At 44.9% G+C, this 27,517-nt stretch overlaps 1 protein-coding gene across 1 annotated transcript in view; it reads left to right on the forward strand.

Annotated features, from left to right (window-relative positions):
- The first annotated feature begins 303 nt into the window (after nt 1-303).
- The window catches only part of LOC128689818 (keratin-associated protein 16-1-like), a 79,149-nt gene continuing 51,935 nt past the window's right edge, over nt 304-27,517 (forward strand). The window contains exons 1-3 of the mRNA XM_070087713.1: nt 304-451; nt 10,108-10,344; nt 26,461-26,697. Coding sequence (XP_069943814.1) covers nt 304-451; nt 10,108-10,344; nt 26,461-26,697 — 622 coding nt within the window. The remainder of the gene's footprint in view (nt 452-10,107; nt 10,345-26,460; nt 26,698-27,517) is intronic.

Below are 27,517 nucleotides of genomic sequence, written 5' to 3' on the forward strand. Positions count from 1 at the left end.
GAAAACCTGGAAGCATTCTATTACAGATGGGAAAATAAAAAGTCTGGGCTGGATGGTATCGCCCTTGGTGCTGACCATGTAGTCAGAAACTGTAAGGCTGGAGGTGCTGCCCTGGGAGACAGTAATGGTGAAGCTGGAGGTGATGTCCTGGGAGACAGTAACAGTGAGGATGGAGGTGCTGTCCTGTGAGACAGTAATAGTGAGGATGGAGGTGCTGTATAGGTAGTTAGTAAATGTACGCATGAAGGAATGCATATAAATGACCTCGAGGGAGACACGTGTAGTGGGGAAACAAATGTAGTCATGGACAAGATAAAACCAATATTACAAACTAGTAATACCACAGGAGATAGCAAACAAGGAAACTCCACTAGCAATAGTGAGGATACATTACCAAAAACAACTGGTGAGAGCCCCATTGTTAGTGCTAGCGAGGATAGGAAAGAGACAGGTAAACATGCACCAACAGGGAATACAGTCACAGAAATCCAAGGCAAACGGAAACCAAGCCTGTGCACATACTATGCAATTGGTATCTGTAGGCATGGGAAATCTGGAAAAACAGATAGGACGTGCAACTTTGACCACCCTAGAAAATGCCATGCCCATATGACAACAAGAAAATGCAAACTCCCTTCCTGTAAGCTTTTTCACCCTGAAATGTGTACCTCTTCAGTACAGGAAAGACTGTGCTATAACTTAAATTGCCAGGCATACCATCTAAAGGGGACAAAAAGATACAAAACATCCAGACCATGGGAAACCCGGGTAGCCACAGCCACTCAAGAGGGAGAGGTTTTTTAGTGCCAGGAAGGAAAAAAAAACTGGCAGGAAATGGCAGAAATCGTACACCACATCTAGTCATTCCTGGAGTGGAACCACAGTCGATGGCCTCCACTCCAAACCAACAGATACAGATACGAATGCCGGAAAAAAAGTACCACCAATACCACCAGTCCGATGACATTCTTCTTTGCAAATATACAGGGTCTAAAGCCAGCAACGAACAACAAAATACCTTTCATCCGTGGACTGCTTGCAGAGGCAAATGCAATGTTCGCGGCTTTCACAGAGACCCACATAAAGGATCACTTGGACAACGAAATATGGATCCCAGGTTACAACCTATACAGATGCGACAGAGTGAACAGGCAAAAGAGTGGGGGAGGGGGGGATTGGCCTGTATATCGCAGAGTCACTTGTTTGCACAGAACTGCTTAATGCCTCAAATGATGAAGTAGAAGTTTTAGCAGTAAAGATCGAGAACCAAAATCTAGTCATTGTGGTAATCTACAAGCCTCCGGATGCAACGTCCCAGCAATTCCAGGAACAGCTGTTAAAAATTGACCACTGTCTGGAAAATCTGCCAGCTCCTGCCTCCAACATCTTGCTCCTGGGGGGATTTCAACTTAAGGCACCTAAAATGGAGGAATATAGCAAATAATGTTGTTGCAGTGATAACACCAGGAGGCAGCTCTGATGAAAACTCACACACACACGAGCTTTTAAATCTCTGGTCACAGACCGGGCCGCGGGGGCGTTGACCCCCGGAACTCTTTCCAGGTAAACTCCAGGTAAACCAGCAAATAATAGAGCCTACTAGACTGGAAAATACACTAGACCTCATCTTCACTAACAATGATGATCTGATACGAAATGTCACCATATCAAAAACAATATAAGATAAGATAAGATTTCGTTCGGATTTTTAACCCCGGAGGGTTAGCCACCCAGGATAACCCAAGAAAGTCAGTGCGTCATCGAGGACTGTCTAACTTATTTCCATTGGGGTCCTTAATCTTGTCCCCCAGGATGCGACCAACACCAGTCGATTAACACCCAGGTACCTATTTGCTGCTAGGTGAACAGGACAACATGTGTAAGGAAACTTGTCGAAATGTTTCCACCCGCCGGGAATCGAACCCGGGCCCTCCGTGTGTGAAGCGGGAGCTTTAGCCACCAGGCCACCGGGCCACCTCAGGTCACAACATAATCGAGGTTCAGACATGTATGCGCGGAGCCCCAGACCGACATAATGAGATTAGTCACGAGGGAGCCTTCACCAAATTCAACTTCAATAACCAGAACATAAAGTGAGACCAAGTAAACCAAGTCCTAACCGATATAAGCTGGGAAGATAGACTAAGCAACGCAGACCCCAACTTATGCCTAGAACAGATTAACTCGGTGGCACTCGATGTATGCTCAAGGCTTATTCCTTTAAGAAAAACGAGGAGTAGATGTAAAATAGAAAGAGACAGGCGCTCCCTTTACAGGCGACGAAAAAGAATAACAGAGCGGCTAAAAGAGGCCAATATATCTGAAATGCGTAGGGAGTCACTGGTCAGAGAAATAGCAAACATCGAACTTAAGCTAAAGGAATCTTATGGGAGTCAGGAATCGCGGGAAAAACTAAAAGCCATAAATGAAATCGAAATAAACCCAAAGTATTTCTTTTCCTATGCCAAATCAAAGTAGAGAACAACGTCCAGTATTGGGCCCCTTTAAACAAAATGGGTCCTACACAGATGACAGCAAGGAAATGAGTGAGCTATTCAAGTCCCAATATGACTCAGTTTTCAGCAAGCCGGTAACCAGACTGAGAGTCGAAGATCAAAATTAATTTTTTATGAGAAAGCCACAGAATTTGGTTAACATAAGCCTATCTGATGTTATCCTGACACCAAATGACTTCGAACAGGCGATATATGACATGCCCATGAACTCTGCCCCAGGGCCAGACTCATGAAACTCCATGTTCATCAAGAACTGCAAGAAGCCCCTGTCACGAGATTTTACCATCCTATGGAAAGGGAGCATGGACACGGGGGTCGTGCCACAGTAACTAAAAACAACAGACATAGCCACACCCCACAAAAGGTGCAGTAAAGCAATAGCAAAGAACTACAGACCGACAGCACTAACATCCCATATCATAAAAATCTTTGAAAGGGTCCTAAGAAGCAAGATCGCCACCCATCTAGAAACCCATCAATTACACAACCCAGGGCAACATGGGTTTAGAGCAGGTCGCTCCTGTCTGTCTCAACTATTGGATCACTACGACAAGGTCCTAGATGCACTAGGGGACAAAAAGAATGCAGATGTAATATATACAGACTTTGCAAAAGCCTTCGACAAGTGTGACCATGGCGTAATAGCGCACAAAATGCGTGCTAAAGGAATAACAGGAAAAGTTGGTAGATGGATCTATAATTTCCTCACAAACAGAACACAAAGAGTAGTAGTCAATAGAGTAAAGTCCGAGGCACAGGTCCACAAGGCACAGTACTCGCTCCCATCTTGTTTCTCATCCTCATATCTGACATAGACAAGGATGTCAGCCACAGCACCGTGTCTTCCTTTGCTGATGACACTCGAATCTGCATGACAGTGTCTTCCATTGCAGACACTGCAAGGCTCCAGGCGGACATCAACAAAATCTTTCAATGGGCTGCAGAAAACAATATGAAGTTCAACGATGAGAAATTTCAATTACTCCGATATGGTAAACACGAGGAAATTAAAACCTCACCAGAGTACAGAACAAATTCCGGCCACAAAATAGAGCGAAAAACCAACGTCAAAGACCTGGGAGTGATCATGTCGGAGGATCTCACCTTCTAGGACCATAACATTGTATCAATCGCAGCTGCAAGAAAAATGACAGGATGGATAATGATAACCTTCAAAACTAGGGATGTCAAGCCCATGATGACACTCTTCAGGTCGCTTGTTCTATCTAGGCTGGAATATTGCTGCACACTAACAGCACCTTTCAAGGCAGGTGAAATTGCCGACCTAGAAAATGTACAGAGAACCTTCACGGCGCGCATAACGGAGATAAAACACCTCAATTACTGGGAGCACTTGAAGTTCCTGAACCTGTACTCCCTGGAACGCAGGCGGGAGAGATACATGATTATATACACCTGGAGAATCCTAGAGGGACTAGTACCGAACTTGCACACGAAAATCACTCACAACGAAAGCAAAAGACTTGGCAGACGATGCAACATCTCCCCAATGAAAAGCAGGGGTGTCACTAGCACGTTAAGAGACAATACAGTAAATGTCAGGGGCCCAAGACTGTTCAACTGCCTCCCAGCATACATAAGGGGGATTACCAACAGACCCCTGGCAGTCTTCAAGATGGCACTGGACAAGCACCTAAAATCGGTACCTGACCAGTCGGGCTGTGGCTCGTACTTTGGATTGCGTGCAGCCAGCAGTAACAGCCTGGTTGACCAGGCTCTGATCAACCAGGAAGCCTGGTCACAGACCGGGCCGCGGGGGCGTTGACCCTCGGAACTCGCTCCAGGTAAACTCCAGGTAAACATTCTCTAGTTTCTTTACGTGCTTGGATAGGTGTGGATACCAAACTGGTGCTGCATACTCCAATATAGGCCTAATGTACACAGTGTACAGGGTCCTGAATTAATCCTTATTTAGATGTCGGAATGCTGTTCTTAGGTTTGCTAGGCGCCCATATGCTGCAGCAGTTATTTGGTTGATGTGCGCCTCAGGAGATGTGCCCAGTGTTATACACACACACCAAGATTTTTTTCATTAAGTGAGGTTTGTAGGCTCTGGCTTCTTAGACTGTACTCCGTCTGTGGTTTTCTTTGCTCTTCCCCAATCTTCATGACTTTGCACTTGGTGCAAAGTCATGAAGATTGGGGAAGCCAGTTTCTGGACCAGGCCTGCAGTCTGTCCAGATACCTTTGTAGTTCTGCCTGGTCCTCGTCCGATTGAATTCTTCTCATCAACGTCACATCATCTGCAAACAGGGACACTTCAGATTCTTTTCCTTCCGTCATGTCGTTCACAAATACCAGAAACAGCACCGGACCTAGAACTGATCCCTATGGCACCCCGCTTGTTACAGGTGCCCACTCTGACACCTCGCCACGAACCATAACTCGCTGTCGTCTACCTGACAGGTATTCCCTAATCCATTGTAGCGCCTTCCCTGTTATGCCTGCCTGGTCCTCTAGCTTCTGCACTAATCTCTTGTGTGGTACTTTGTCAAACGCCTTCTTACAGTCCAAGAAAATGCAATCTACCCACCTCTCTCTCTCTCTCTCTCTCTCTCTCTCTCTCTTGTCTTACAGCCGTGACCCTGTCAAAAAACTCCAGTAGGTTTGTGACACAGGATTTCCCATCCCTAAAACCATGCTGGCTGTCGTTGATAAGCTGATGATTCCATTCTAGGTGATCCACTACTCTTCTCCTGATAATTTTCTCCGTGACCTTGCATATTATACACGTCAGTGACACTGGTTCATTCATTCATTAGAGGTTTGCCTGTACTTCCGGCCCGGGTCTTCTCCATATGGTGACCCGGCTGCGGCCCCGGGTTGGGGGTGTCGTTCATCTTCTTCTTTCTTCTGCCTTCTTTCTTGGGCCCTCCGGCTGGAGGGCAACATCTTCTTCTCTCTTGCGGCGACTGCCCGGAGGGGAGTGTCTTCTCGCTTCTCATCTTCATCAGCAGGCGTCACTTGGTCTTCATCAGCAGGCGTCCACTTGGGCTTCATCGGCAGGCATCGCCAGGGTCGAGGGTCTTCGGGCACTTGTTGCCCCGTCAAGTTGTTGGTAGTGTGGCATGGGTTCTAGGTGGGTTCAAACTTTTACCTAGAAAGCGGTACAGGCTCCATTGGATTTTTTTTTTTTTAAAGCGGTGGGGGAGGGGAGGTAGGGGAGTGAAAGAAGGAAGAGTAGGAGAGGTAATAGATGGAGAGGTAGTGGCGACTCCTCGTTGTATGTGGCGTCGTCATCGAGGCGGTGGGTCTGAAGTTTCATGCTTCGTGTCTGTCTCCTTTTTGAAAAATTGGGACTACATTTGTTGTCTTCCATACTTCCGGTAGCCGCCCTGTTTCGATAGATGTGTTGAAGATTGTTGTTAGTGGTCCACAAAGCGCCTCTGCTCCCTCTCTCAGGACCCATGGAGAGATGTTACCTAGCCCCATCGCCTTTGAGGTATCTAGCTCGCTTAACAGCCTCTTTACTTCTTCCTCGGTTGTATGTATTGTGTCCTATACTTGATGGTGTACCCCACCTCCCTGCCTTTCTGGAGGCCCTTCTGTCTCCTCTGTGAACACTTCTTTGAATCTCATGCTGAGCTCCTCACATACTTCGTGGTCGTTTTTTGTGACCTCCCTCCTTCCTTCCGCAGCCTGATTACCTGGTCCTTGACTGTTGTTTTCCTCCTGATGTGGCTGTACAACAGCTTTTAGCGCTTCTTTTTGATTATAATAATAATAATGTACAACAGCTTTGGGTCAGATTTGGTTTTCGCTGCTATGTCATTCTCATATTGCCTTTGGGCCTCCTGTCATACCTGTGCATATTCATTTCTGGCTCTACAATTAGTCTCCTTATTCTCCTGGGTCCTTTGCCTTCTATATTTCTTCTACTCTATAGCACACTTGATTTTGGCCTCCCTGCACATTTGGGTGAACCATGGGCTCATCCTGGCTTTTTCAGTATACCTGTTGCCCTTGGGTACAAACCTCTCCTCAGCTTCCTTGCATTTTGTTGTCACATATTCCATCATCTCGTCTACTGACTTCCCTGCCAATTTTCTGTCCCACTGAACCCCGTTCAGGAAGTTCTTCATGCTTGTGTAGTCCCCTTTCTTGTAGTATGGCTTCACTTGTCCTACCCTTCCTGCTTCCCCCTCCACTTGTAACTCTACTGTGTATTCGAAGCTTAAAACCATATGATCACTGGCCCCCAGAGGACTTTCACATGTGATGTCCTCAATATCTGCACTACTCAAGAGTGTCCTTCACATGTTGGTACGTGAGGTTTCTCAGTACCTCCTCCATCATCTTAGCCCTCCACGTTTCTTGGCCCCCATGTGGCTCAAAGTTCTCCCAGTTGATTTCCTTGTGGTTGAAGTCACACATGATCAGTAGCTTTGCCCTGCTCGCATGAGCCCTTCTGGCCACCTCAGCCAGTGTGTCGACCATCGCTCTATTACTCTCATCATACTCTTGCCTTGGCCTTCTGCTGTTCTGTGGTGAGTTATACATCACTGCAATAACCACCTTTGGACCTTTAGACTGAAGCGTTAGCACTATGTAATCTCTTGCTTCTCCTCTGTCTCCTTTCTCCAGCTCATAAAAATCGCATCAGCTTTTGATCAGCAGTGCCACTCCTCCACCCCCCCTGTTCCCTCTGTCTTTCCTCAGGATCTGATATCCCATTGAAAAGATGGCATCTGTTATCATACCTGTGAGCTTGGTTTCTGTGAGAGCTATGATGTCTTGTGATGCCTCTTTGGCTCTATCGTGCCACTCCTCCCACTTATTTGTTATTCCTTCAGTGTTTGTGTACCATACCTTCAGTTTCCACTGTGTTTTGGGGGGTCTGTGAGGGTGGGGGACCTGGTAGTGTATTGTGGGATTCTATAGCTGAGTGTTGAGTGGAAGCTGTGAATATGGATTGTAGTTTGTGTTGGGATGGTGTGATAGATAGGTTGTGGGGTTCTGAAGATGGTTCTGTGTATGCTTGCTCTTGTTGCACTGCCATGCTCTGACTGACCTCTGCTGATTCTGTCCTTGTCTCCCTTCCTAGCTCCTTTCGCTTTTGTGTCCTCTCCCTCAGCTGCTGTTGTTCTGTTTGTATTCTGTCTCTGTCTAGGAACACCCTCTTGTATTCTGCCGAGTACTTCAACCATGGTTTCTCTTGGTGGATCCTGTTCTGCACTGTTTCTGTCCTGAAAATCAGCTTGATCAGTTGTTTTCTCCCCTTCAAGTACCCCCCCCCCGCTATTCTCTGAAAATTTAGTCTCCTCCATGTCCTCTTCACCTGTTTCTGTGAAGATGTTCTCAATCTTCTTTCATTTTGCCTGCTGTCTTTCAGTGTATGTTGTTCCCTCGCTCTCCTGAAGCCCATGAATAAACAGTGATTTTGCCCTTTCCTCCTCCCATTGCCTTTCCATCTGTGTCTCTGGTTCCTGTCTGTACATGGCCATTTTCTCCCTTGTATTTTCCAGTAGCTCTTGGTAGCATGGTCCTGCCTCTGCATCTGACCTTTCACCCTCTCATTCAGTGCCCAGCTGCTCTCCCCTTTCACTCCTTGGCCCTTCTTGGAATGCTGATATGACCTTAGCATAATTTATATCTCCATCTTTCCTGTTTGGCCTCCCAGCTTCATACGCTGTGTCTTCTCTGGTCAATACCCATGTAACTCGCTTCAGCCTGTTTACCTCATCTTTTAGGACCTTTATCCTGGCTACTGCAGTTTTGACTTGTGGCTCCCAATTCTTCTTCTCCTCCAACTTCTTTTCCAATTTCACAGAAAGTTATGTCTCCATTTTTGCAGAAAGCTCTCCTAATTTTCTCTCCCACTATTGTTCCATCCTTTTGTGTGTGTACTCACCTAACTGTACTCACCTAATTGTGGTTGCAGGGGTCGATACTCAGCTCCTGGCCCCACCTCTTCACTGATCGCTACTAGGTTCTCTCTCTGCTTCCTGAGCTTTGTCATACCTCGTCTTAAAGCTACGTATGGTTCTTGCCTCCACTACATCACTTGCTAGGCTATTCCAGTTCCTGACTACTCTATTGATGAAGAAATACTTCTTAACATCCCTGTGACTCGTCTGAGTCTTCAGCTTCCAATTGTGACCCCTTCTTTCTGTGTCCCCTCCCTGGAACATCCTGTCTTTGTCCATCTTATCTATGCCACACAGTATTTTGTATGTCGTTATCATGTCTCCCCTGACCCTAATGTCCTCCAATGTCGTCAGTCCGATTTCCTTCAACCTTTCTTCGTAGGACATTCCCCTGAGCTCCGGAACTAGCCTGACGTGCTTGACCAGGTGTGGGTTCCAAATTGGTGCTGCATACTCCAGTATGGGCCTGACGTACACAGTGTACAGTGTCTTGAACGGTTCTTTACTAAGGTATCGGAACGCTATTCTCAGGTTTGCCAGGCGTCCGTATGCTGCAGCAGTTATCTGGTTGATGTGTGCCTCCGGAGACATGCTCGGTGTTATGGTCACCCCAAGATCTTTCTCCTTGAGTGAGGTTTGCAGTCTTTGTCCACCTAGCCCATACTGTGTGTGTACTCACCTATTTGTACTCACCTATTTGTGGTTGCAGGGGTCGAGTCCTAGCTCCTGGCCCCGCCTCTTCACCGGTTGCTACTAGGCCCTCTCTCTCCCCGCTCCATGAGCTTTATCAAACCTCGTCTTAAAACTGTGTATGGTTCCTGCCTCCACTACGTCATTTTCTAGGCTATTCCACTGCCTTACAACTCTATGACTGAAGAAATACTTCCTAATATCTCTTTGACTCATTTGTGTCTTCAACTTCCAATTGTGGCCTCTTGTTTCTGTGTCCCCTCCCTGGAACATCCTGTCTTTGTCCACCTTGTCTATTCCACGCAGTATTTTATATGTCGTTATCATGTCTCCCCTGACCCTCCTGTCCTCCAGTGTCGTCAGGCCGATTTCCCTTAATCTTTCTTCATAGGACATTCCCCTTAGCTCTGGAACTAACCTTGTCGCAAACCTTTGTACTTTCTCTAGTTTCTTGACGTGCTTTATCAAGTGCGGGTTCCAAACAGGTGCTGCATACTCCAGTATGGGCCTGACATACACGGTGTACAGTGTCTTGAATGATTCCTTACAGGTATCGGAATGCTGTTCTCAGGTTTGCCAGGCGCCCATATGCTGCAGCAGTTATCTGATTGATGTGTGCTTGTGTGTGTGTGTGTGTGTGTGTGTGTGTGTGTGTGTGTGTGTGTGTGTGTGTGTGTGTGTGTGTGTGTGTGTGTGTATGGAATACCGTGACTACCGTGATCCGTCAATCCTCTGATCTCCACTCAACACAAAAACACTGAGGGTAATTTACAGAATCTCAGTCAAGGAATGCTTTTTATTTGAGTTTAGTTCCCATCACTGCTTCAGTCCTAGAGACCCATTTTAAAAGGTTCTAATCCATCTTGCCAGATGCTTATAGTTGATCTATAACATATCCTTTCTATAGCAATTATCAGTGAAAAAAAAATCCTAATATTCAATTGTAACAATTCCGTGAAATGCGTTAATAATTGTTCTCATCTAATTACAGTTTGTCTGACATTTTTTAACAGAATGTTATGCTCAACCGATATGTAATGGAAGCAATGGTGTGTGTAGAGAACGTTGTTACAGTGGTGAGCTTGAGGTGGAGGGAGGATGTATCAGTCCTGGTTGTAAGTGCTGCACTCCACGATACACCAACTGCCCTGTTACTAACAACTGTTCGGGTGTTTGTATGGACGTTAAACTCTGTAAAAATCCTCTAGCAAACAACACTTGTATTGGATCCGACTGTATTTGTTGTGACAGTAAGTAGCAGCTTCATATTTCAGTTGATTAAGTCTTATAATCAATATCTTCTAACAAGAACAACAGCAATAATAATAATAAAAATAATAATAATAATTACAATATTAACAATAATTATAATATTAATAATTTTAGGAAAATATTTTTGAATATAATAAAATTACAATAAAAGTAGTAATAGTCGTAATAAAAATATAATAATATAGAATACTGTATATACACCGAGAGTTATGTTAAACACTGTTTCATGGATTACGGTATAATAATTCATAAAACAGTAGCAGTTAACATGCAGCATCTAACTTTCTAGGTTTTCCCAAGTAATCTACACATATGCTGCTATGTATGATAATTTACGTAACTGTATTAAAGGGGAATCTGTACATGAATAAGCGTACTTACTAAGAATTTGGTATATGTGCAACTAAGATACCTAGATGTTGCACATGTTTAATTCTTCATTTTGTTGGTACTCTATACCACTCATGTATAACATGTCAGACACTACTACAACATCATGGAATCTTGGTTCAGAGGAAATCTCCAAAACCATCTTTACTATTGGATGAGATTCGCCGCTTGATCTGAGCAGAGTGCAGACGTGTGACTCTTGCCCTCTACTGGCCATTGGAGTTTAGTTAGTTTAATATGTTTATTATGCACCCCATACCCATCCTGTGGGCGGTAGTCAAAAGATTACAGAGGCACATAATTGGTCCAGGGACTGGACTCCAAAGTTTTGATAGCTGAGCAAGTTACAGAGGTAATGAACTCACAATTTACAAAGGTAATGAACTCACAATTTACAGAGGTAATGAACTCACAATTTACAAAGGTAATGAACTCACAATTTACAAAGGTAATGAACTCCAGGTAGGTCTGGTCACAATCATGTCAAGTTACAAAAGTATTTACAGATTACAGAGGTACGTAATGGGTCCAGGGACTGGGCCCCCAAAGTTTTGATAGCTGAACTAGGTACAAAGGTAATGAGCTCACAAGTTACAAAGGTAATGAATTCTGTAGAATGGTTACTTACGTTTATACATGAGACTCATATTTTCACAAAATGGTGCAGTCTGTGAGGAGGCGTGTGCACACAGTGTGCATTGAATTGGTGCGTGGTGCAATAACGCCTCAGTTTGCGCAAGTGCTTTTACCGCAAATTATCGGTGACACCTATGGTGTTGTGCTCAACGGGGCCTATCGTATTTTCAAGTTAAGTTCAGCTGGAGTGTATGAACGGCTGGTCGACAAGTACCAGGACGGGAGTGTGGATGTTAACTCGGCGACACGTGTTCGCCTCATCGATGTGTCTCGGCACTATACCTGGGTGAAAGTCCGAAATGTGCCATTTGAGGCGGACGAGACTGACCTGAGGAACGTATTTGAACAGTATGGAACTGTACACCTGGCGATGGCTGGTAAATGGGCGGATGGGGCGTACGCCGGCTTGCCGGAAGATGACGTTAAGATAAGATAAGATAAGATTTCGTTCGGATTTTTAACCCCGGAGGGTTAGCCACCCAGGATAACCCAAGAAAGTCAGTGCGTCATCGAGGACTGTCTAACTTATTTCCATTGGGGTCCTTAATCTTGTCCCCCAGGATGCGACCCACACCAGTCGACTAACACCCAGGTACCTATTTGCTGCTAGGTGAACAGGACAACAGGTGTAAGGAAACGTGTCGAAATTTTTCCACCCGCCGGGAATCGAACCCGGGTCCTCCGTGTGTGAAGTGGGAGCTTTAGCCACCAGGCCACCGGGCCACCCACGTTGACGCGTTCCATCCCGTCTTACGTCATACTGGACGAGTTTAGGACGTAGCTGATGGTGTACTACGCTGGGCAGCGGAAGACTTGTAGGTTATGCGATGCATGCGACCATATGGCGGCCCAGTGTGGGAGATGGCAGCGGCGACAGGAACCAGGTCCTGAGACGGAGAAAGAATCAGAACCGGAGGTGGGTCATGCTGAGGATTCATCTGTACGTGGAAGTGGCACTTCCTGGAGTGAGGAAGTGGAGCGTGAGCTGCCACTGGTGGGTACCAGCCCGTCTCTGTCACAGATAGTGGGATCTGAGGCCTCTGCCTTGGAGATGGGGAAGACTGTGCAGAGTAGCGAAGTGTGGGTGGAGGCAGACTTTCTGGTGAAAGTGAAGGAAAAGTCCTTTGAGAAGGGTTCTGCGGACGACGTGAGGTTGGTGAGGAGTCCTGTGCTGAGTGAGGACGAGCAACTTGGAAGATGGGCGAATGTGGAAGATGATTCGCCAGGAGTGGTAAAAGTGATTGAGGTGAATGCTAAGATTCACCAGGAGGCATCCAGTGAGTTGGAGATGGATGCGGAGAGTGTCAACCGCAAGAGGGCGGCGACACAATCCGACTCGGATGATGTTTTGACCCCGGCACAGAGGCCGGGGAAAAAGCCGTGGATAGATGTGTTGCATGGGAGCCCCAAAGGTATGCCTGGTCCGGTGTTGGATCGGGGGAGGCCTCAAGCGGTCAGTGGAGAGAGAGAGGTGGCAGTAGACACGCTGGTAGCGTGTCAGTGAAAGGTGAAATAGGGCAGCGGGTGAAATCACATAAGTAGGTTTCCGGTGTATGACAGTGGATATTAATGGATTGCGTGCCAGTGAGAAGCGTCTGTGGGTACAGGGATTTTTACGGCGTTATGCTATAGACATTGTTTTTGTGCAGGAACATAATTTCAAGCTAGGACGGGAATTGGAGGTGGATGTGTATAGAGTGTTTGTGATGTATTCTGAGCTATTGAAGAGAGGGGTGGGAATCCTGATCCGAGAGACGAGCCCGTTTGTTGTTCTTAGGAGCGAAGGGGAAAAGGTCGTGTGCTACGGATAGATGGGTGGTGGAGAGGTGAGAGGATGATAGTAGTTTGTGTGTATGTGCCGGCTGAGAATGATGCGAGGGTAAAGAATGAATTTGTGCATGATGTATTGGTATATTTTTTGTGGTCCTTGCCATCAGTGGCAATAGTCGGTGGCAATTGGAACTGTGTGGTGCATAGGAAGGATGTGGAGCCGAGGGGGGCAGGGTGTTTTTTGGCAGGTTTAGGAGATCTTTTGCAAGGTGTGGGATTGGGGGATGTAGTTGGTGGTGTGGATTGCGAGGTTTAGCACACATTTCATAGAAGGGGTTATGCTGCACGGCTAGATAGGTTGTATGTGACGAAGGGTGTGAGGATGATAAGGGTACAGGTAGTAAATGTCGTTTATTCGGATCTTAGGGCAGTTTATGCAGATTTGATTCAGGATGGTTTGCTTAAGTGATATTCGGGGTACTGGAAGTTGAATGTACGACTTCTTGGGAGGGGGTGGAGGGAGGGGATTTTGAAAGTTTGTGGGAGGAGCTATGGGGTGAGGGTAGGGGTGCAGGTGATTTATTGGGGTTGTGGGATGGGGTTGCAAAGAGGAGGATAAGGCAATATTATGTGCAAAGGGGAAAGAACGAGGCTTGGATGACATATGGGCTCCAACAGTATTTAGAGGGGCGATTGCAGGATTGTTATAAGAGGGGTGCTGTAGTAGGTGTGTATCCCATGGAGGAAATTGAAGCATTAAAGAGGCAGATAAGAGACATGCACAATGACAGATTCGATGAGGTAAGGGTGCAGGGTGGGTTGTAGGAGGCGATGTGGGGTGACAGGGCGTCGGCCTGTGTGTTAAGGGGCCAGTGGAGGTGCAGGTTGGCAATGGAGATTGATAAGTTGGTAGTGCATGAGAACTTAGGTGGGTACAAGAGGGGTCAGGTGTTGCGAACTACAGAGGGAATGAGTGGTTTTGTGGATAGGTGGTTTAGAAGATATTTGCTGAGTGTAGGAGTGAAAGGGGGATGTAGGGAGATTGGGAGTGAATGTACCTCGTGCGATGAGTGGCAGTGATTGAACGGCATTGGGTGAGGATGTTGAAGAAGGGGAGGTATGGAGAGCTTTGGAGGATATGGCAAGAGGTAAAGTGCCAGGTGTAGATGGGTTACCCTGTGAATTCTATGTGAGGCATTGGAGTGTTTTGAAGAATTTTTTAGTGAAACTGATGATTATCATGAAAAGTGAAGGGAGGATGAGTGAGTTGCAGAGTACGGCAGTAGTAGTTTTGATTCCTAAAAGGGAAGGCCCTACTACAGTGCAGAACTACAGGGCATTGTCACTGCTATGTGCTGATTATAAGATATTCGCAAAAATCTTGGGGAATAGGCCTAAGTGCGTGATTGAGCAGTTGCGAGAGGTCAGTATGGGGTGCCTGGGAGGATGATGTATGAGGGGCATGGAATAATAAAAGATTTTGTGGAAAGTATGGAGGGGAGAATAAGGGGGGAGGTGTCTTAGCATTGGATTGGCAGGCAGCGTATGATTGTGTGGAATGTGAGGTGCTGTGGTATATCTTACGGAGGCAGGGTTTTGGGGAAGAGATGGTTCATTGGGTTGAGACTTTGTACAATGGGGTGGGTGTACATGTGCTGGTGAATGGGAAACTGGGAGAGTGGGTTTTAATGGGATGGGGCATAAGGCAGGGTTGTCCTCTGTCTCAACTGTTTGCTTGTATACAAGACCCTTTCTATAGGGCGATGGGGAGATGTTTTGGGGGTGGATCGTGGTGTGGAGAATGGAGGGATGGGAATAGGGTATGTGGATGATACAACTATTCTAGTGCGAAGGGAGGGAAGTTTACATGAGGTGGAGAATGTGATTGGTGGTTTCGAAGGGGTTACGGGTTTAAGAGTGAATGTGGAGAAGTCAAAATTATTGGTCTTAGGGAATTGGGTAGGGAGGGCAAGTTGGGAAAAAGTTGTGCATTGGTGTGTGGTGGATAGACTAAAGGTGTGTGGGATAGTTTATATGGGGAATGCCGGGGAGGCACAGATGGTTAATTCTGGGATGGCGGTGGATAGGGTGGTGGCATTTGACGATACATCAACGTGTAATGGTGGTGAATGTTTTGTTATACAGTATGGTTTGGCATGTGGCAGCAGTATATCCGTTGGCAGGACCGGACATTACAAGAATGCTAAAGAAGGTTTTTCGTTATATATGGGGTTCTGGGTGTGACTGGTTGGGTAGGAGTGTTGTTATGCTACCGGTCGATGAAGGTGGATTGGGTTTAATAGATATAAGATTAAGGGTTGAGTGTATCTATTTGAAGAGGTGGTTTCTCCGAGTGGAAGGTCGTGTGGGGAAGGGTGTGCAAGCATTATATAAGGAGGCACGAAGGTGGTGGGTAGGATCAGAAATGAGAGAGTGTGAAGATGTGCTGAGAGCTTTATTATATGCTAGGGATCCGTCTAGGATATGGGTGGGTGTTCTGGAGCATGTTGTAGGGGTGAGGGTGACTGCAAAAGCTGAGGGCATATACCCAATGTATGCATGGGGGGACATTTGGGTGAGGTTGCAGTTGGTATGCATCAGACCACGAGTGTGGGAGGTAATGTTTCGTTTCCTTCATGGCATACTGCCGTCTGGTGAGGTGCTTAGGGAGTGAGGGTTGATGGTAGAGAGCGTGTGTCGGGTGTGTGGGAATAGGGAGACAGCTTTTCATGTAGTATATTTTTGCAAAAATTGGAGTGTATAAGGGAGTAGTTGGGTGAGGTTTTGAGGATGGTGGGGGGAGGGAGGGATCTAGGTATTAAGGGCATTGAGTTTAGATGTGGGAGGTGTGGAAGAGTCTGTGCAGCATGCATTGGTGTACATAATAGCGGATTTTGTTTTCGTATCATGGGCCATGAGGGGTAATGGGGATTGGATGGTGCGAAAGAAGGTCTTGGCGGTGACAATGTACAAAACGCTTAGTCGTAATAGGGGGATATACGGAAGTAGATGGGAAAGGGCTTTTCCTGAAGTGTATCGCAGCATGAATGTCAAAGGTTTGTTGGCGTTGTGAAAAAAAAAAAAAAAAAAAAAGGGGGTGATTTAGGAATTCAGGGGTTTCAATGGGCTCGTCTCCGAATTTGGGAATGAATGAGTTCTTTGATGTGGTGGGAATGTGCAGTGTAGTTGTGGGGTGTTTTAAGTAAGTTTGTGGTGGTTCGTATGGAAAAAACGTTGTTCATAATTTTTATGGCCATGGCAATGAGAAATAATTGCGTGCATGTAAAGAGTATACAGTCATACACAGGCTGGTTTACTGTTATATGTAATGGATATGTTAAATTTGGGATACGTATAATGTATTATTAGGACTGGTGGTTGTTCCAATGCAAAGGACATGCGGGCGTCATAACCACGTCGTGTATCAAATGTACTGCTAATAATGAGATAATGTAACGTGAGTGATTTTTACCATACATAAAGTGTATCTATCAGTAGGTAAGAAAGAGTTTTCGTCATGTACCCAGATTGGGTTGTATTATTGGTAATTCAGTGAAGTTCAATGAATATTATTGAGAGAGATAGGCATATAAGGATATGCGTTAAATGCGTTAATGCATATTGTGTTAGGTAAGGTTAGAGTGGGTGATGCGAGACATGCTGCGGTCTGTTTCAGTTATATTATTTAATAGTAATGACTATGTATAGTTTTATTTTATGGTATGAGGAGTTTGTTACTTAAAAATAGAAATTATATTTGAAGAATAATACTAAATATACGTGATTGTGTATGTTCGCTTGTGCGATGATGTAGTGTATGGGAGTGAGGTGGGATGATGTAGTGTATGGGAGTGAAGTGGGATGATGTAGTGTATGGTAGTGAGGTGGGATGATGTAGTGTATGGGAGTGAGGTGGGATGATGTAGTGTATGGGAGTGAAGTGGGATGATGTAGTGTATGGGAGTGAAGTGGGATGTAGTGTATGGGAGTGAAGTGGGATGATGTAGTGTATGGGAGTGAAGTGGGATGATGTGTATGGGAGTGAAGTGGGATGATGTGTATGGGAGTGAAGTGGGATGATGTAGTGTATGGGAGTGAAGTGGGATGATGTAGTGTATGGGAGTGAAGTGGGATGATGTGTATGGGAGTGAAGTGGGATGATGTGTATGGGAGTGAAGTGGGATGATGTAGTGTATGGGAGTGAAGTGGGATGATGTAGTGTATGGGAGTGAAGTGGGATGATGTAGTGTATGGGAGTGAAGTGGGGTAATGTAGTGTATGGGAGTGAAGTGGGATAATGTGTATGGGAGTGAAGTGGGATGATGTAGTGTATGGGAGTGAAGTGGGATAATGTGTATGGAAGTGAAGTGGGATGATGTAGTGTATGGGAGTGAAGTGGGATGATGTGCATGGGAGTGAAGTGGGATAATGTAGTGCATGGGAGTGAAGTGGGATAATGTAGTGTATGGGAGTGAAGTGGGATGATGTAGTGTATGGGAGTGAAGTGGGATGATGTAGTGTATGGGAGTGAAGTGGGATGATGTGTATGGGAGTGAAGTGGGATGATGTAGTGTATGGGAGTGAAGTTTGATGATGTGTATGGGAGTGAAGTGGGATGATGTAGTGTATGGGAGAGAAGTGGGATGATGTAGTGTATGGGAGTGAAGTGGGATGATGTAGTGTATGGGAGTGAAGTGGGATGTAGTGTATAGGAGTGAGGTGGGATGTAGTGTATGGGAGTGAAGTGGGATGATGTGTATGGGAGTCAAGTGGGATGATGTGTATGGGAGTCAAGTGGGATGATGTGTATGGGAGTGAAGTGTGATGATGTGTATGGGAGTGAAGTGGGATGATGTGTATGGGAGTGAAGTGGGATGATGTGTATGGGAGTGAAGTGGGATGATGTGTATGGGAGTGAAGTGGGATGATGTGTATGGGAGTGAAGTGGGATGATGTGTATGGGAGTGAAGTGGGATGATGTGTATGGGAGTGAAGTGGGATGATGTAGTGTATGGGAGTGAAGTGGGATGATGTAGTGTATGGGAGTGAAGTGGGATGATGTAGTGTATGGGAGTGAAGTGGGATAATGTAGTGTATGGGAGTGAAGTGGGATAATGTAGTGTATGGGAGTGAAGTGGGATGATATAGTGTATGGGAGTGAAGTGGGATGATGTAGTGTATGGGAGTGAAGTGGGATGATGTAGTGTATGGGAGTGAAGTGGGATGATGTAGTGTATGGGAGTGAAGTGGGATGATGTGTATGGGAGTGAAGTGGGATGATGTGTATGGGAGTGAAGTGGGATGATGTAGTGTATGGGAGTGAAGTTTGATGATGTGTATGGGAGTGAAGTGGGATGATGTAGTGTATGGGAGTGAAGTGGGATGATGTAGTGTATGGGAGTGAAGTGGGATGATGTAGTGTATGGGAGTGAAGTGGGATGTAGTGTATAGGAGTGAGGTGGGATGATGTAGTGTTTGGGAGTGAAGTGGGATGATGTGTATGGGAGTGAAGTGGGATGATGTGTTTGGGAGTGAAGTGGGATGATGTGTATGGGAGTGAAGTGGGATGATGTGTATGGGAGTGAAGTGGGATGATGTGTATGGGAGTGAAGTGGGATGATGTAGTGTATGGGAGTGAAGTGGGATGATGTAGTGTATGGGAGTGAAGTGGGATGATGTAGTGTATGGGAGTGAAGTGGGATGATGTAGTGTATGGAAGTGAAGTGGGATGATGTAGTGTATGGGAGTGAAGTGGGATGATGTAGTGTATGGGAGTGAAGTGGGATGATGTAGTGTATGGGAGTGAAGTGGGATGATGTAGTGTATGGGAGTGAAGTGGGATGATGTAGTGTATGGGAGTGAAGTGGGATGTAGTGTATGGGAGTGAAGTGGGATGATGTAGTGTATGTAGTGATGGGAGTGAGGTGGGATGTGGGATGGGAGTGTAGTGTATGGGAGTGAAGTGGGATGATGTAGTGTATGGGAGTGAGGTGGGATGATGTAGTGTATGGGATTGATGATGTGGGATGATGTAGTGTATGGGAGTGAAGTGGGATGATGGGATGATGTAGTGTATGGGAGTGAAGTGGGATGATGTGGGATGATGTAGTGTATGGGAGTGAAGTGGGATGATGTAGTGTATGGGAGTGAAGTGGGATGATGTAGAGTATGGGAGTGAAGTGGGATGGGATGATGTAGTGTGTGGGAGTGAGGTGGGATGATGTAGCGTATGGGAGTGAAGTGGGATGATGTAGTGTATGGGAGTGAGGTGGGATGATGTAGTGTATGGGAGTGAAGTGGGATGATGTAGTGTATGGGAGTGAAGTGGGATGATGTAGTGTATGGGAGTGAAGTGGGATGATGTAGTGTATGGGAGTGAGGTGGGATGATGTAGTGTATGGGAGTGAAGTGGGATGATGTAGTGTATGGGAGTGAAGTGGGATGATGTAGTGTATGGGAGTGAAGTGGGATGATGTAGTGTATGGGAGTGAAGTGGGGTAATGTAGTGTATGGGAGTGAAGTGGGATGATGTAGTGTATGGGAGTGATGATGTGGGGATGATGTAGTGTATGGGAGTGAAGTGGGATGATGTATGTGTATGGGAGTGAAGTGGGATGATGTAGTGTATGGGAGTGAAGTGGGGGATGATGTGTGTATGGGAGTGAAGTGGGATGATGTAGTGTATGGGAGTGAAGTGGGATGATGTAGTGTATGGGAGTGAAGTGGGATGATGTAGTGTATGGGAGTGAAGTGGGATGATGTAGTGTATGGGAGTGAAGTGGGATGATGTAGTGTATGGGAGTGAAGTGGGATGATGTAGTGTATGGGAGTGAAGTGGGATGATGTAGTGTATGGGAGTGAAGTGGGATGATGTAGTGTATGGGAGTGAAGTGGGATGATGTGTATGGGAGTGAAGTGGGATGATGTAGTGTATGGGAGTGAAGTGGGATTGATGATGTGTATGGGAGTGAAGTGGGATGATGTAGTGTATGGGAGTGAAGTGGGATGATGTAGTGTATGGGAGTGAAGTGGGATGATGTAGTGTATGGGAGTGAAGTGGGATGATGTGTATGGGAGTGAGTGTATGTGGAGTGAGGTGGGATGATGTAGTGTATGGGAGTGAAGTGGGATGTGTATGGGAGTCAAGTGGGATGATGTGTATGGGAGTCAAGTGGGATGATGTGTATGTGAAGTGGGATGATGGAGTGAAGTGGGATGATGTGTATGGGAGTGAAGTGTATGGGAGTGAAGTGGGATGATGTAGTGTATGGGAGTGAAGTGGGATGATGTAGTGTATGAGAGTGAAGTGGGATGATGTAGTGTATGGGAGTGAAGTGGAATGTAGTGTATGGGAGTGAAGTGGGATGATGTAGTGTATGGGAGTGAAGTGGGATGTAGTGTATGGGAGTGAAGTGGGATGTAGTGTATGGGAGTGAAGTGGGATGTAGTGTATGGGAGTGAAGTGGGATGATGTAGTGTATGGGAGTGAAGTGGGATGATGTAGTGTATGGGAGTGAGGTGGGATGATGTAGTGTATGGGAGTGAAGTGGGATGATGTAGTGTATGGGAGTGAGGTGGGATGATGTAGTGTATGGGAGTGAAGTGGGATGATGTAGTGTATGGGAGTGAGGTGGGATGATGTAGTGTATGGGAGTGAGGTGGGATGATGTAGTGTATGGGAGTGAAGTGGGATGATGTAGTGTATGGGAGTGAAGTGGGATGATGTAGTGTATGGGAGTGAAGTGGGATGATGTAGTGTATGGGAGTGAAGTGGGATGATGTAGTGTATGGGAGTGAAGTGGGATGATGTAGTGTATGGGAGTGAGGTGGGATGATGTAGTGTATGGGAGTGAAGTGGGATGATGTAGTGTATGGGAGTGAAGTGGGATGATGTAGTGTATGGGAGTGAAGTGGGATGATGTAGTGTATGGGAGTGAAGTGGGATGATGTAGTGTATGGGAGTGAGGTGGGATGATGTAGTGTATGGGAGTGAAGTGGGATGATGTAGTGTATGGGAGTGAAGTGGGATGATGTAGTGTATGGGAGTGAAGTGGGATGATGAAGTGTATGGGAGTGAAGTGGGGGATGATGAAGTGGGATGAGTGTATGGGAGTGAAGTGGGATGATGTAGTGTATGGGAGTGAAGTGGGATGATGCAGTGTATGGGAGTGAAGGGGATGGGATGATGTAGTGTATGGGTGAGTGATGTAGTGTATGGGATGAAGTGTAGTGTGGGATGGTGTAGTGATGATGTGTATGGGATGAAGTGTGAGTGTATGGGAGTGAAGTGGGATGATGTAGTGTATGGGAGTGAAGTGGGATGATGTAGTGTATGGGAGTGAAGGTGGGATGATGTAGTGTATGGGAGTGAGTGGGATGATGTAGTGTATGGGAGTGAGGTGGGATGATGTAGTGTATGGGAGTGAGGAAAGATGATGTAGTGTATGGGAGTGAGGTGGGATGATGTAGTGTATGGGAGTGAAGTGGGATGATGTAGTGTATGGGAGTGAGGTGGGATGATGTAGTGTATCGGAGTGAGGTGGGATGATGTAGTGTATGGGAGTGAAGTGGGATGATGTAGTGTATGGGAGTGAAGTGGGATGATGGTATGATGTAGTGTATGGGAGTGAAGTGGGATGGGTATGATGAAGTGGGATGATGTGTATGGGAGTGAAGTGGGATGATGTGTATGGGTGAAGTGGGATGATGTAGTGTATGGGAGTGATGTGTATGGGAGTGAAGTGGGATGATGTATGGGAGTGAAGTGGGATGATGAGTGTATGGGAGTGAAGTGGGATGATGTGTATGGGAGTGAGTGTGGGATGATGTGTGTATGGTGTAGTGAAGTGGGATGATGTAGTGTATGGGAGTGAAGTGGGATGATGTAGTGTATGGGAGTGAAGTGGGATGATGTAGTGTATGGGAGTGAAGGGGATGGGATGATGTAGTGTATGGGAGTGAAGTGGGATGATGTAGTGTATGGGAGTGAAGTGGGATGATGTAGTGTATGGGAGTGAAGTGGGATGATGTAGTGTATGGGAGGGAGGTGGGATGATTTAGTGTATGGGAGTGAAGTGGGATGATGTAGTGTATGGGAGTGAGGTGGGATGTAGTGTATGGGAGTTAGGTGGTATGATGTAGTGTATGGGAGTGAAGTGGGATGATGTAGTGTATGGGAGTGAAGTGGGATGATGTAGTGTATGGGAGTGAAGTGGGATGATGTAGTGTATGGGAGTGAAGCGGGATGTAGTGTATGGGAGTGAAGTGGGATGATGTAGTGTATGGGAGTGAGGTGGGATGATGTAGTGTATGGGAGTGACGTGGGATGATGTAGTGTGAAGTGGGATGTGTATGGGAGTGAAGTGGGATGATGTAGTGTATGGGAGTGAGGTGGGATGATGTAGTGTATGGGAGTGAAGTGGGATGATGTAGTGTATGGGAGTGAAGTGGGATGATGTAGTGTATGGGAGTGAGGTGGGATGATGTAGTGTATGGGACTGAAGTGGGATGATGTAGGTTATGGGAGTGAAGTGGGTTGATTAAGTGTATGGGAGTTAGGTGGGATGTAGTGTATGGGAGAGAGGTGGGATGATGTAGTGTATGTGAGTGAGGTGGGATGATGTAGTGTATGGGAGTGAGGTGGGATGATGTAGTGTATGGGAGTGAGGTGGGATGATGTAGTGTATGGGAGTGAGGTGGGATGATGTAGTGTATGGGAGTGAAGTGGGATGATGTAGTGTATGGGAGTGAGGTGGGATGATGTAGTGTATGGGAGTGAGGTGGGATGATGTAGTGTATGGGAGTGAGGTGGGATGATGTAGTGTATGGGAGTGAAGTGGGATGATGTAGTGTATGGGAGTGAAGTGGGATGATGTAGTGTATGGGAGTGAGGTGGGATGATGTAGTGTATGGGAGTGAGGTGGGATGATGTAGTGTATGGGAGTGAAGTGGGATGATGTGTATGGGAGTGAAGTGGGATGATGTAGTGAGTGAAGTGGGATGATGTGTATGGGAGTGAAGTGGGATGATGTAGTGTATGGGAGTGAAGTGGGATGATGTGTATGGGAGTGAAGTGGGATGATGTGTATGGGAGTGAAGTGGGATGATGTGTATGGGAGTGAAGTGGGATGATGTGTATGGGAGTGAAGTGGGATGATGTGTATGGGAGTGAAGTGGGATGAACCTTTATTTTATAATGTGTTTAGTTTCTCTGTGGTGAGGTGTGGAGAGTGTTATTTCATCATCTTTATTTGATTAGTAATTTTTGAGGTGTTCAGTATTATGTCTTTGTATATAAAGCTTAATATGCAATACTAATAAGTGTGTAATAAATTTGGATTATTGAGAAAGTCTTTGTATATAAAGTTTCACATACAATGTAAATAAGTGTGACATTCTTTGGTTTATATTGACTTTTGTGTTAAAAGATACTGGCTGAATTTCTGGATATAATAAACTCACCTCTATGTGCAGATGTAGGTTGTCTTTAGTTCAGTTGCATGTATGTTATGTGTGCTGGTTGGCCATTTTGGGGGGTATCAATCTTTTACAGTTGAACGTGTGTTTTTTATGTATAAGTTTGGTGCTGGGATAGGGAATGTGGAGTTGGTTCACGTTTCTTTGTTTATATAACCTATGTATTGCTTACATGTATAATGTGTAATGTGTTTTTAAATAAAATATAAAAAAAAATCTACAAGTACATTTTGTTACGCCCTTTGTTCACCTTTTGTAGAGGGTCTGTTGTTTAATGTATAATTTCGGCTTTTTCACTTAACATTAAATTATTGGTATCCTTATTAGTAGCTAAAATAAGGATGCTTTACATATAATATTATCTGGCCGTAAATTGTTTAATTTTGTACATAGGCAGGATGTTTAATAGTCTAAACTGCTGGTGCAGTGTTAAGCACCAGCAAACAATTTGAGTTGCTCAACAGCTTGTCAGAGTGAAGGTTGGCTGGTAAAGCCTCACTTTGTTTAGTTCACAACTTCCCTTACTAGAGGAAGCGTGTATTGGAGAAATTTGCTTTTAGCCACTCTTCATTTCTTCAGAAGTCACCGGTGTCTTGGAAGCCTTTTATTAGGGTATAGTACGGCCTGGGAAGGTGTAGGAACTCTTGACGAAATTAGAAAAGAGCTTAAAGAGTGTAAGTGCTACGTTTTTATAGACTCTGATATAGAAGAAGGGAGGAATGGACCCCTTGGTAGAACTCTGTCTATTGCGTCAGTGTGTCGTTTAGGCTTGTAAATGTCTGTCTCTAATTTTGTGTATATGTGTCTTTTGACTCCTCGTGAGGGAGTCTAGAAACTGTCTAGTGCAAGTTACAATTATATAATGTATTAAAAGTTTGATAATAAGGGTACTGATGTAAGTTTTTTTTTCATAGATTGCATTATGAGAAATTCTTGCCGCTTACCAGATTCACTCCCTCATATATTGTGAGCCCTGTCGTACCTGCTCTTAAAGCTGTTTTTTTTTCAGCTTACCTCCACTACTTCTTCACTGAGATTATTCTACTTTCTCTGCCCTTCCCTGAGACTGACAAAAATACTTCCTGATATTCCTGTGGCTCATCTGTTTTTTTTTACTTCCCGTTGTGTCTTCGAATTCTCGTTTCTCTCCTATAATTTACTGTGTATTTTGTTATCAAATCTCCCTTTTTCTTCTGTTTCCAGTGTTAAATTCAGTTCCATTAACCTCTCCCCATAGCTCATGCCCCTAATTCAGCAGCAAGGCTTGTTGCGTAATTCAGTTTTTCTAGTTTCTTAACATGCTTCCTCAGGTTGGGGTTCCATACCGGTGTTACGCACACAAAGATGGGACTCACATTTGTTGTATAATGTGTCCGCGAAGATTCTTTGAGATTCTTGAAGGCCACTCTTAGATTTGCCAGGCGAGAATTGACCACAGAGGTTATTCGGTTGATGTGAACTTTCAGCGGAGCGCTAAATATCATGCTCACTCGAAGGTCTTTCTCTGTGGGATGAGGTCTGCTTCCTGTGTCCTTCGAGACGATACGCATTGTACGTTCTTCTTAGTATCAGTTACCAGTAGTGTCAGTAGTAATGACTCAGACCCACTGACCGTTGCTGCTGACCTAGTATGATTTGAATGCCACTCGCCCTCCGAGGCACTCAACAAGCCAGTTAAAGTAGAAACATTAAGGTAGACTCCCCATATATTCCATCTAATATACACGTGAGTGGTTATTACTCAATCCATGTTCGAACCCCACACACCATTCTATCTCCCGATCTTCATGATTTTGAATTTGCTGTGGTTGAATTCAAGCAGCCACTTGTCTTACCAACCTTGCTGTTTGTTCAGATCCATTAGCAGCCTTTCCCAGTCGTTGTTGTTCTCGACCTATCTTGATTAAATGCAGGGCATGATTTTTCTGTTTGTGTTAAACTTTTTGCCAATGATGTATCATTGTGTAGGTGTGACATTTATGAATGTAGTAACCAGACAGAACGACTCTTTTTTTATCTTATTTATCGATTCCAACATTTAATTCCAAAAGTTGGCGGTTTGAATATTTAGACTGGAGCAAAATAAGATGACTTGGAGGGTGTATAAATCTATAAGAAGGTAAGGAAGCGTAGGGGTAGTTCTAGGAAAGGCTAGAGGGGAAGGATACTGGAGGGTTTTGTATGCAAGGGGTTTGAACATACAACAGTCCAAACGTGTTAGATATGAATGAGTGGAAGTGCTGTTTGTGACTTGACGCGTTGTTGGAGCGTAAGCAAGGTAACATTTATTAAGGGATTCAAGGAAACAATGTCCGCACTCGTCGGCAAGACAGTGATAGTGACATGACGCAAGTACTTCTTATTTTTGGGGGTCACACTGCCTGGTGGGGAGCCACCGGTGAGTTAAACTTGGTTTAATTTGTTCACATTTGTTTTCTTGTTTTCTATTAACAACTGTTTACGCATGTTCTCTCTTGCCCTGCTGCTGTTAACAATTATTCACACTTGTTGTGCTGCTGTTGACTGTCGCTCACAATATCTGACTGAACGTGCAGGATCTGAGAACTTGTGTTCCAACTGAGTGATCTAATATGCTGTATTCTTGCCGGGTTTTAAGTTATATTCATCATGCAGATTCTTAGATGAGGTATTTTACATTAAGGGACTTGTTTTATTCCACATTTCTGCCTAACATATTGAATTACACATTATTCTACAAGCAGGAATATATTTTTCTTCCAACTACTTGATATTCCTATCATTGTTCATTTCTGCGTTGTATGTCTAATAAAATATATTAATTTTATTTGTGTGGTTCACAGAGTGCAGCATCAACCCTGTGTGTGATGAAGGCTACGGAGTGTGCAGAGCTTTTTGTCTTAAGCAAGAACAAGAGGTGAAGAATGGTTGTGGTGACTCTGCTTGCAAGTGTTGCTCACCTCGCCTGGCCACCTGCCATGCCTCTAACAACTGTTCTGGCATCTGCACAGATGTTAGAAAGTGTACTAATCCACTAACAAACAACTTCTGCTCTGGTTTGAACTGTGTGTGTTGTGACAGTAAGTAACTGAATAATGGTTAAATAAATAGTGGTTAAATAAACACTGCAATGGATTTGAACATATTACACATATATTTAAGAAGTGTTACTTGTGTGTTGCTAAAACTGGTGAATTATGTATGTGCACATTGGTATACAAGTGTCTTCACTTACTTTTAATAACAAGCTGTTGTTACATAAGCAGAGCTAAGTTTTTCGTGTATTTGTAGAAAAGGACTGATGCTGGTGACTGGCGATTGTAGTTACAGGAACAATATTATATTAATGGTGCAGTTACATGAACAAAATTATGAGGGTGTTGTAGATACAGGAACAGAGTTATGCTTTTTGTGACGTTTCAAAAGCAGAACTACAGTGGTTGGTGCGAGTGCAAGAACGGAGCTGTATGTATGGTGTCATCTTGTCTAACCATGATTTATTGGGTTTGTAAACACTTTAAAGTTCATCTGGTATAAGTGCATATGGAAGAACACGAGTTGCAAGTGAAGTGTGGGGAGGTAAGAGTGAGCCTTCAACTATACTCTGTGATGATTTAAGCATTTGGAGAATCATACCTATGGTATTCCTGTCTGAAAGATGGTAGCCTGATAAAAAATAAGCATTTTGAAAAAAATAGTAGGGTTGTAGGAAAGACAGTAGGTCTGTCACTAGCTAATGCATGTTAGTGGCTTTCTTTGTGTTTAACAATACGCTATTACATGTAAATTACGCAGTATATACTGCAGAAAGAAATAGAATTTTTGATCTGATTTTGATTTTTCGAAAATGGTAGGCCTGTAATATAATCAAAATGGTAGGAAAAATAATGCGTATGTATG

The sequence above is a fragment of the Cherax quadricarinatus genome, chromosome 22 (genome assembly GCF_038502225.1).
Source record: "Cherax quadricarinatus isolate ZL_2023a chromosome 22, ASM3850222v1, whole genome shotgun sequence".
In the NCBI taxonomy this organism is placed as follows: domain Eukaryota; kingdom Metazoa; phylum Arthropoda; class Malacostraca; order Decapoda; family Parastacidae; genus Cherax; species Cherax quadricarinatus.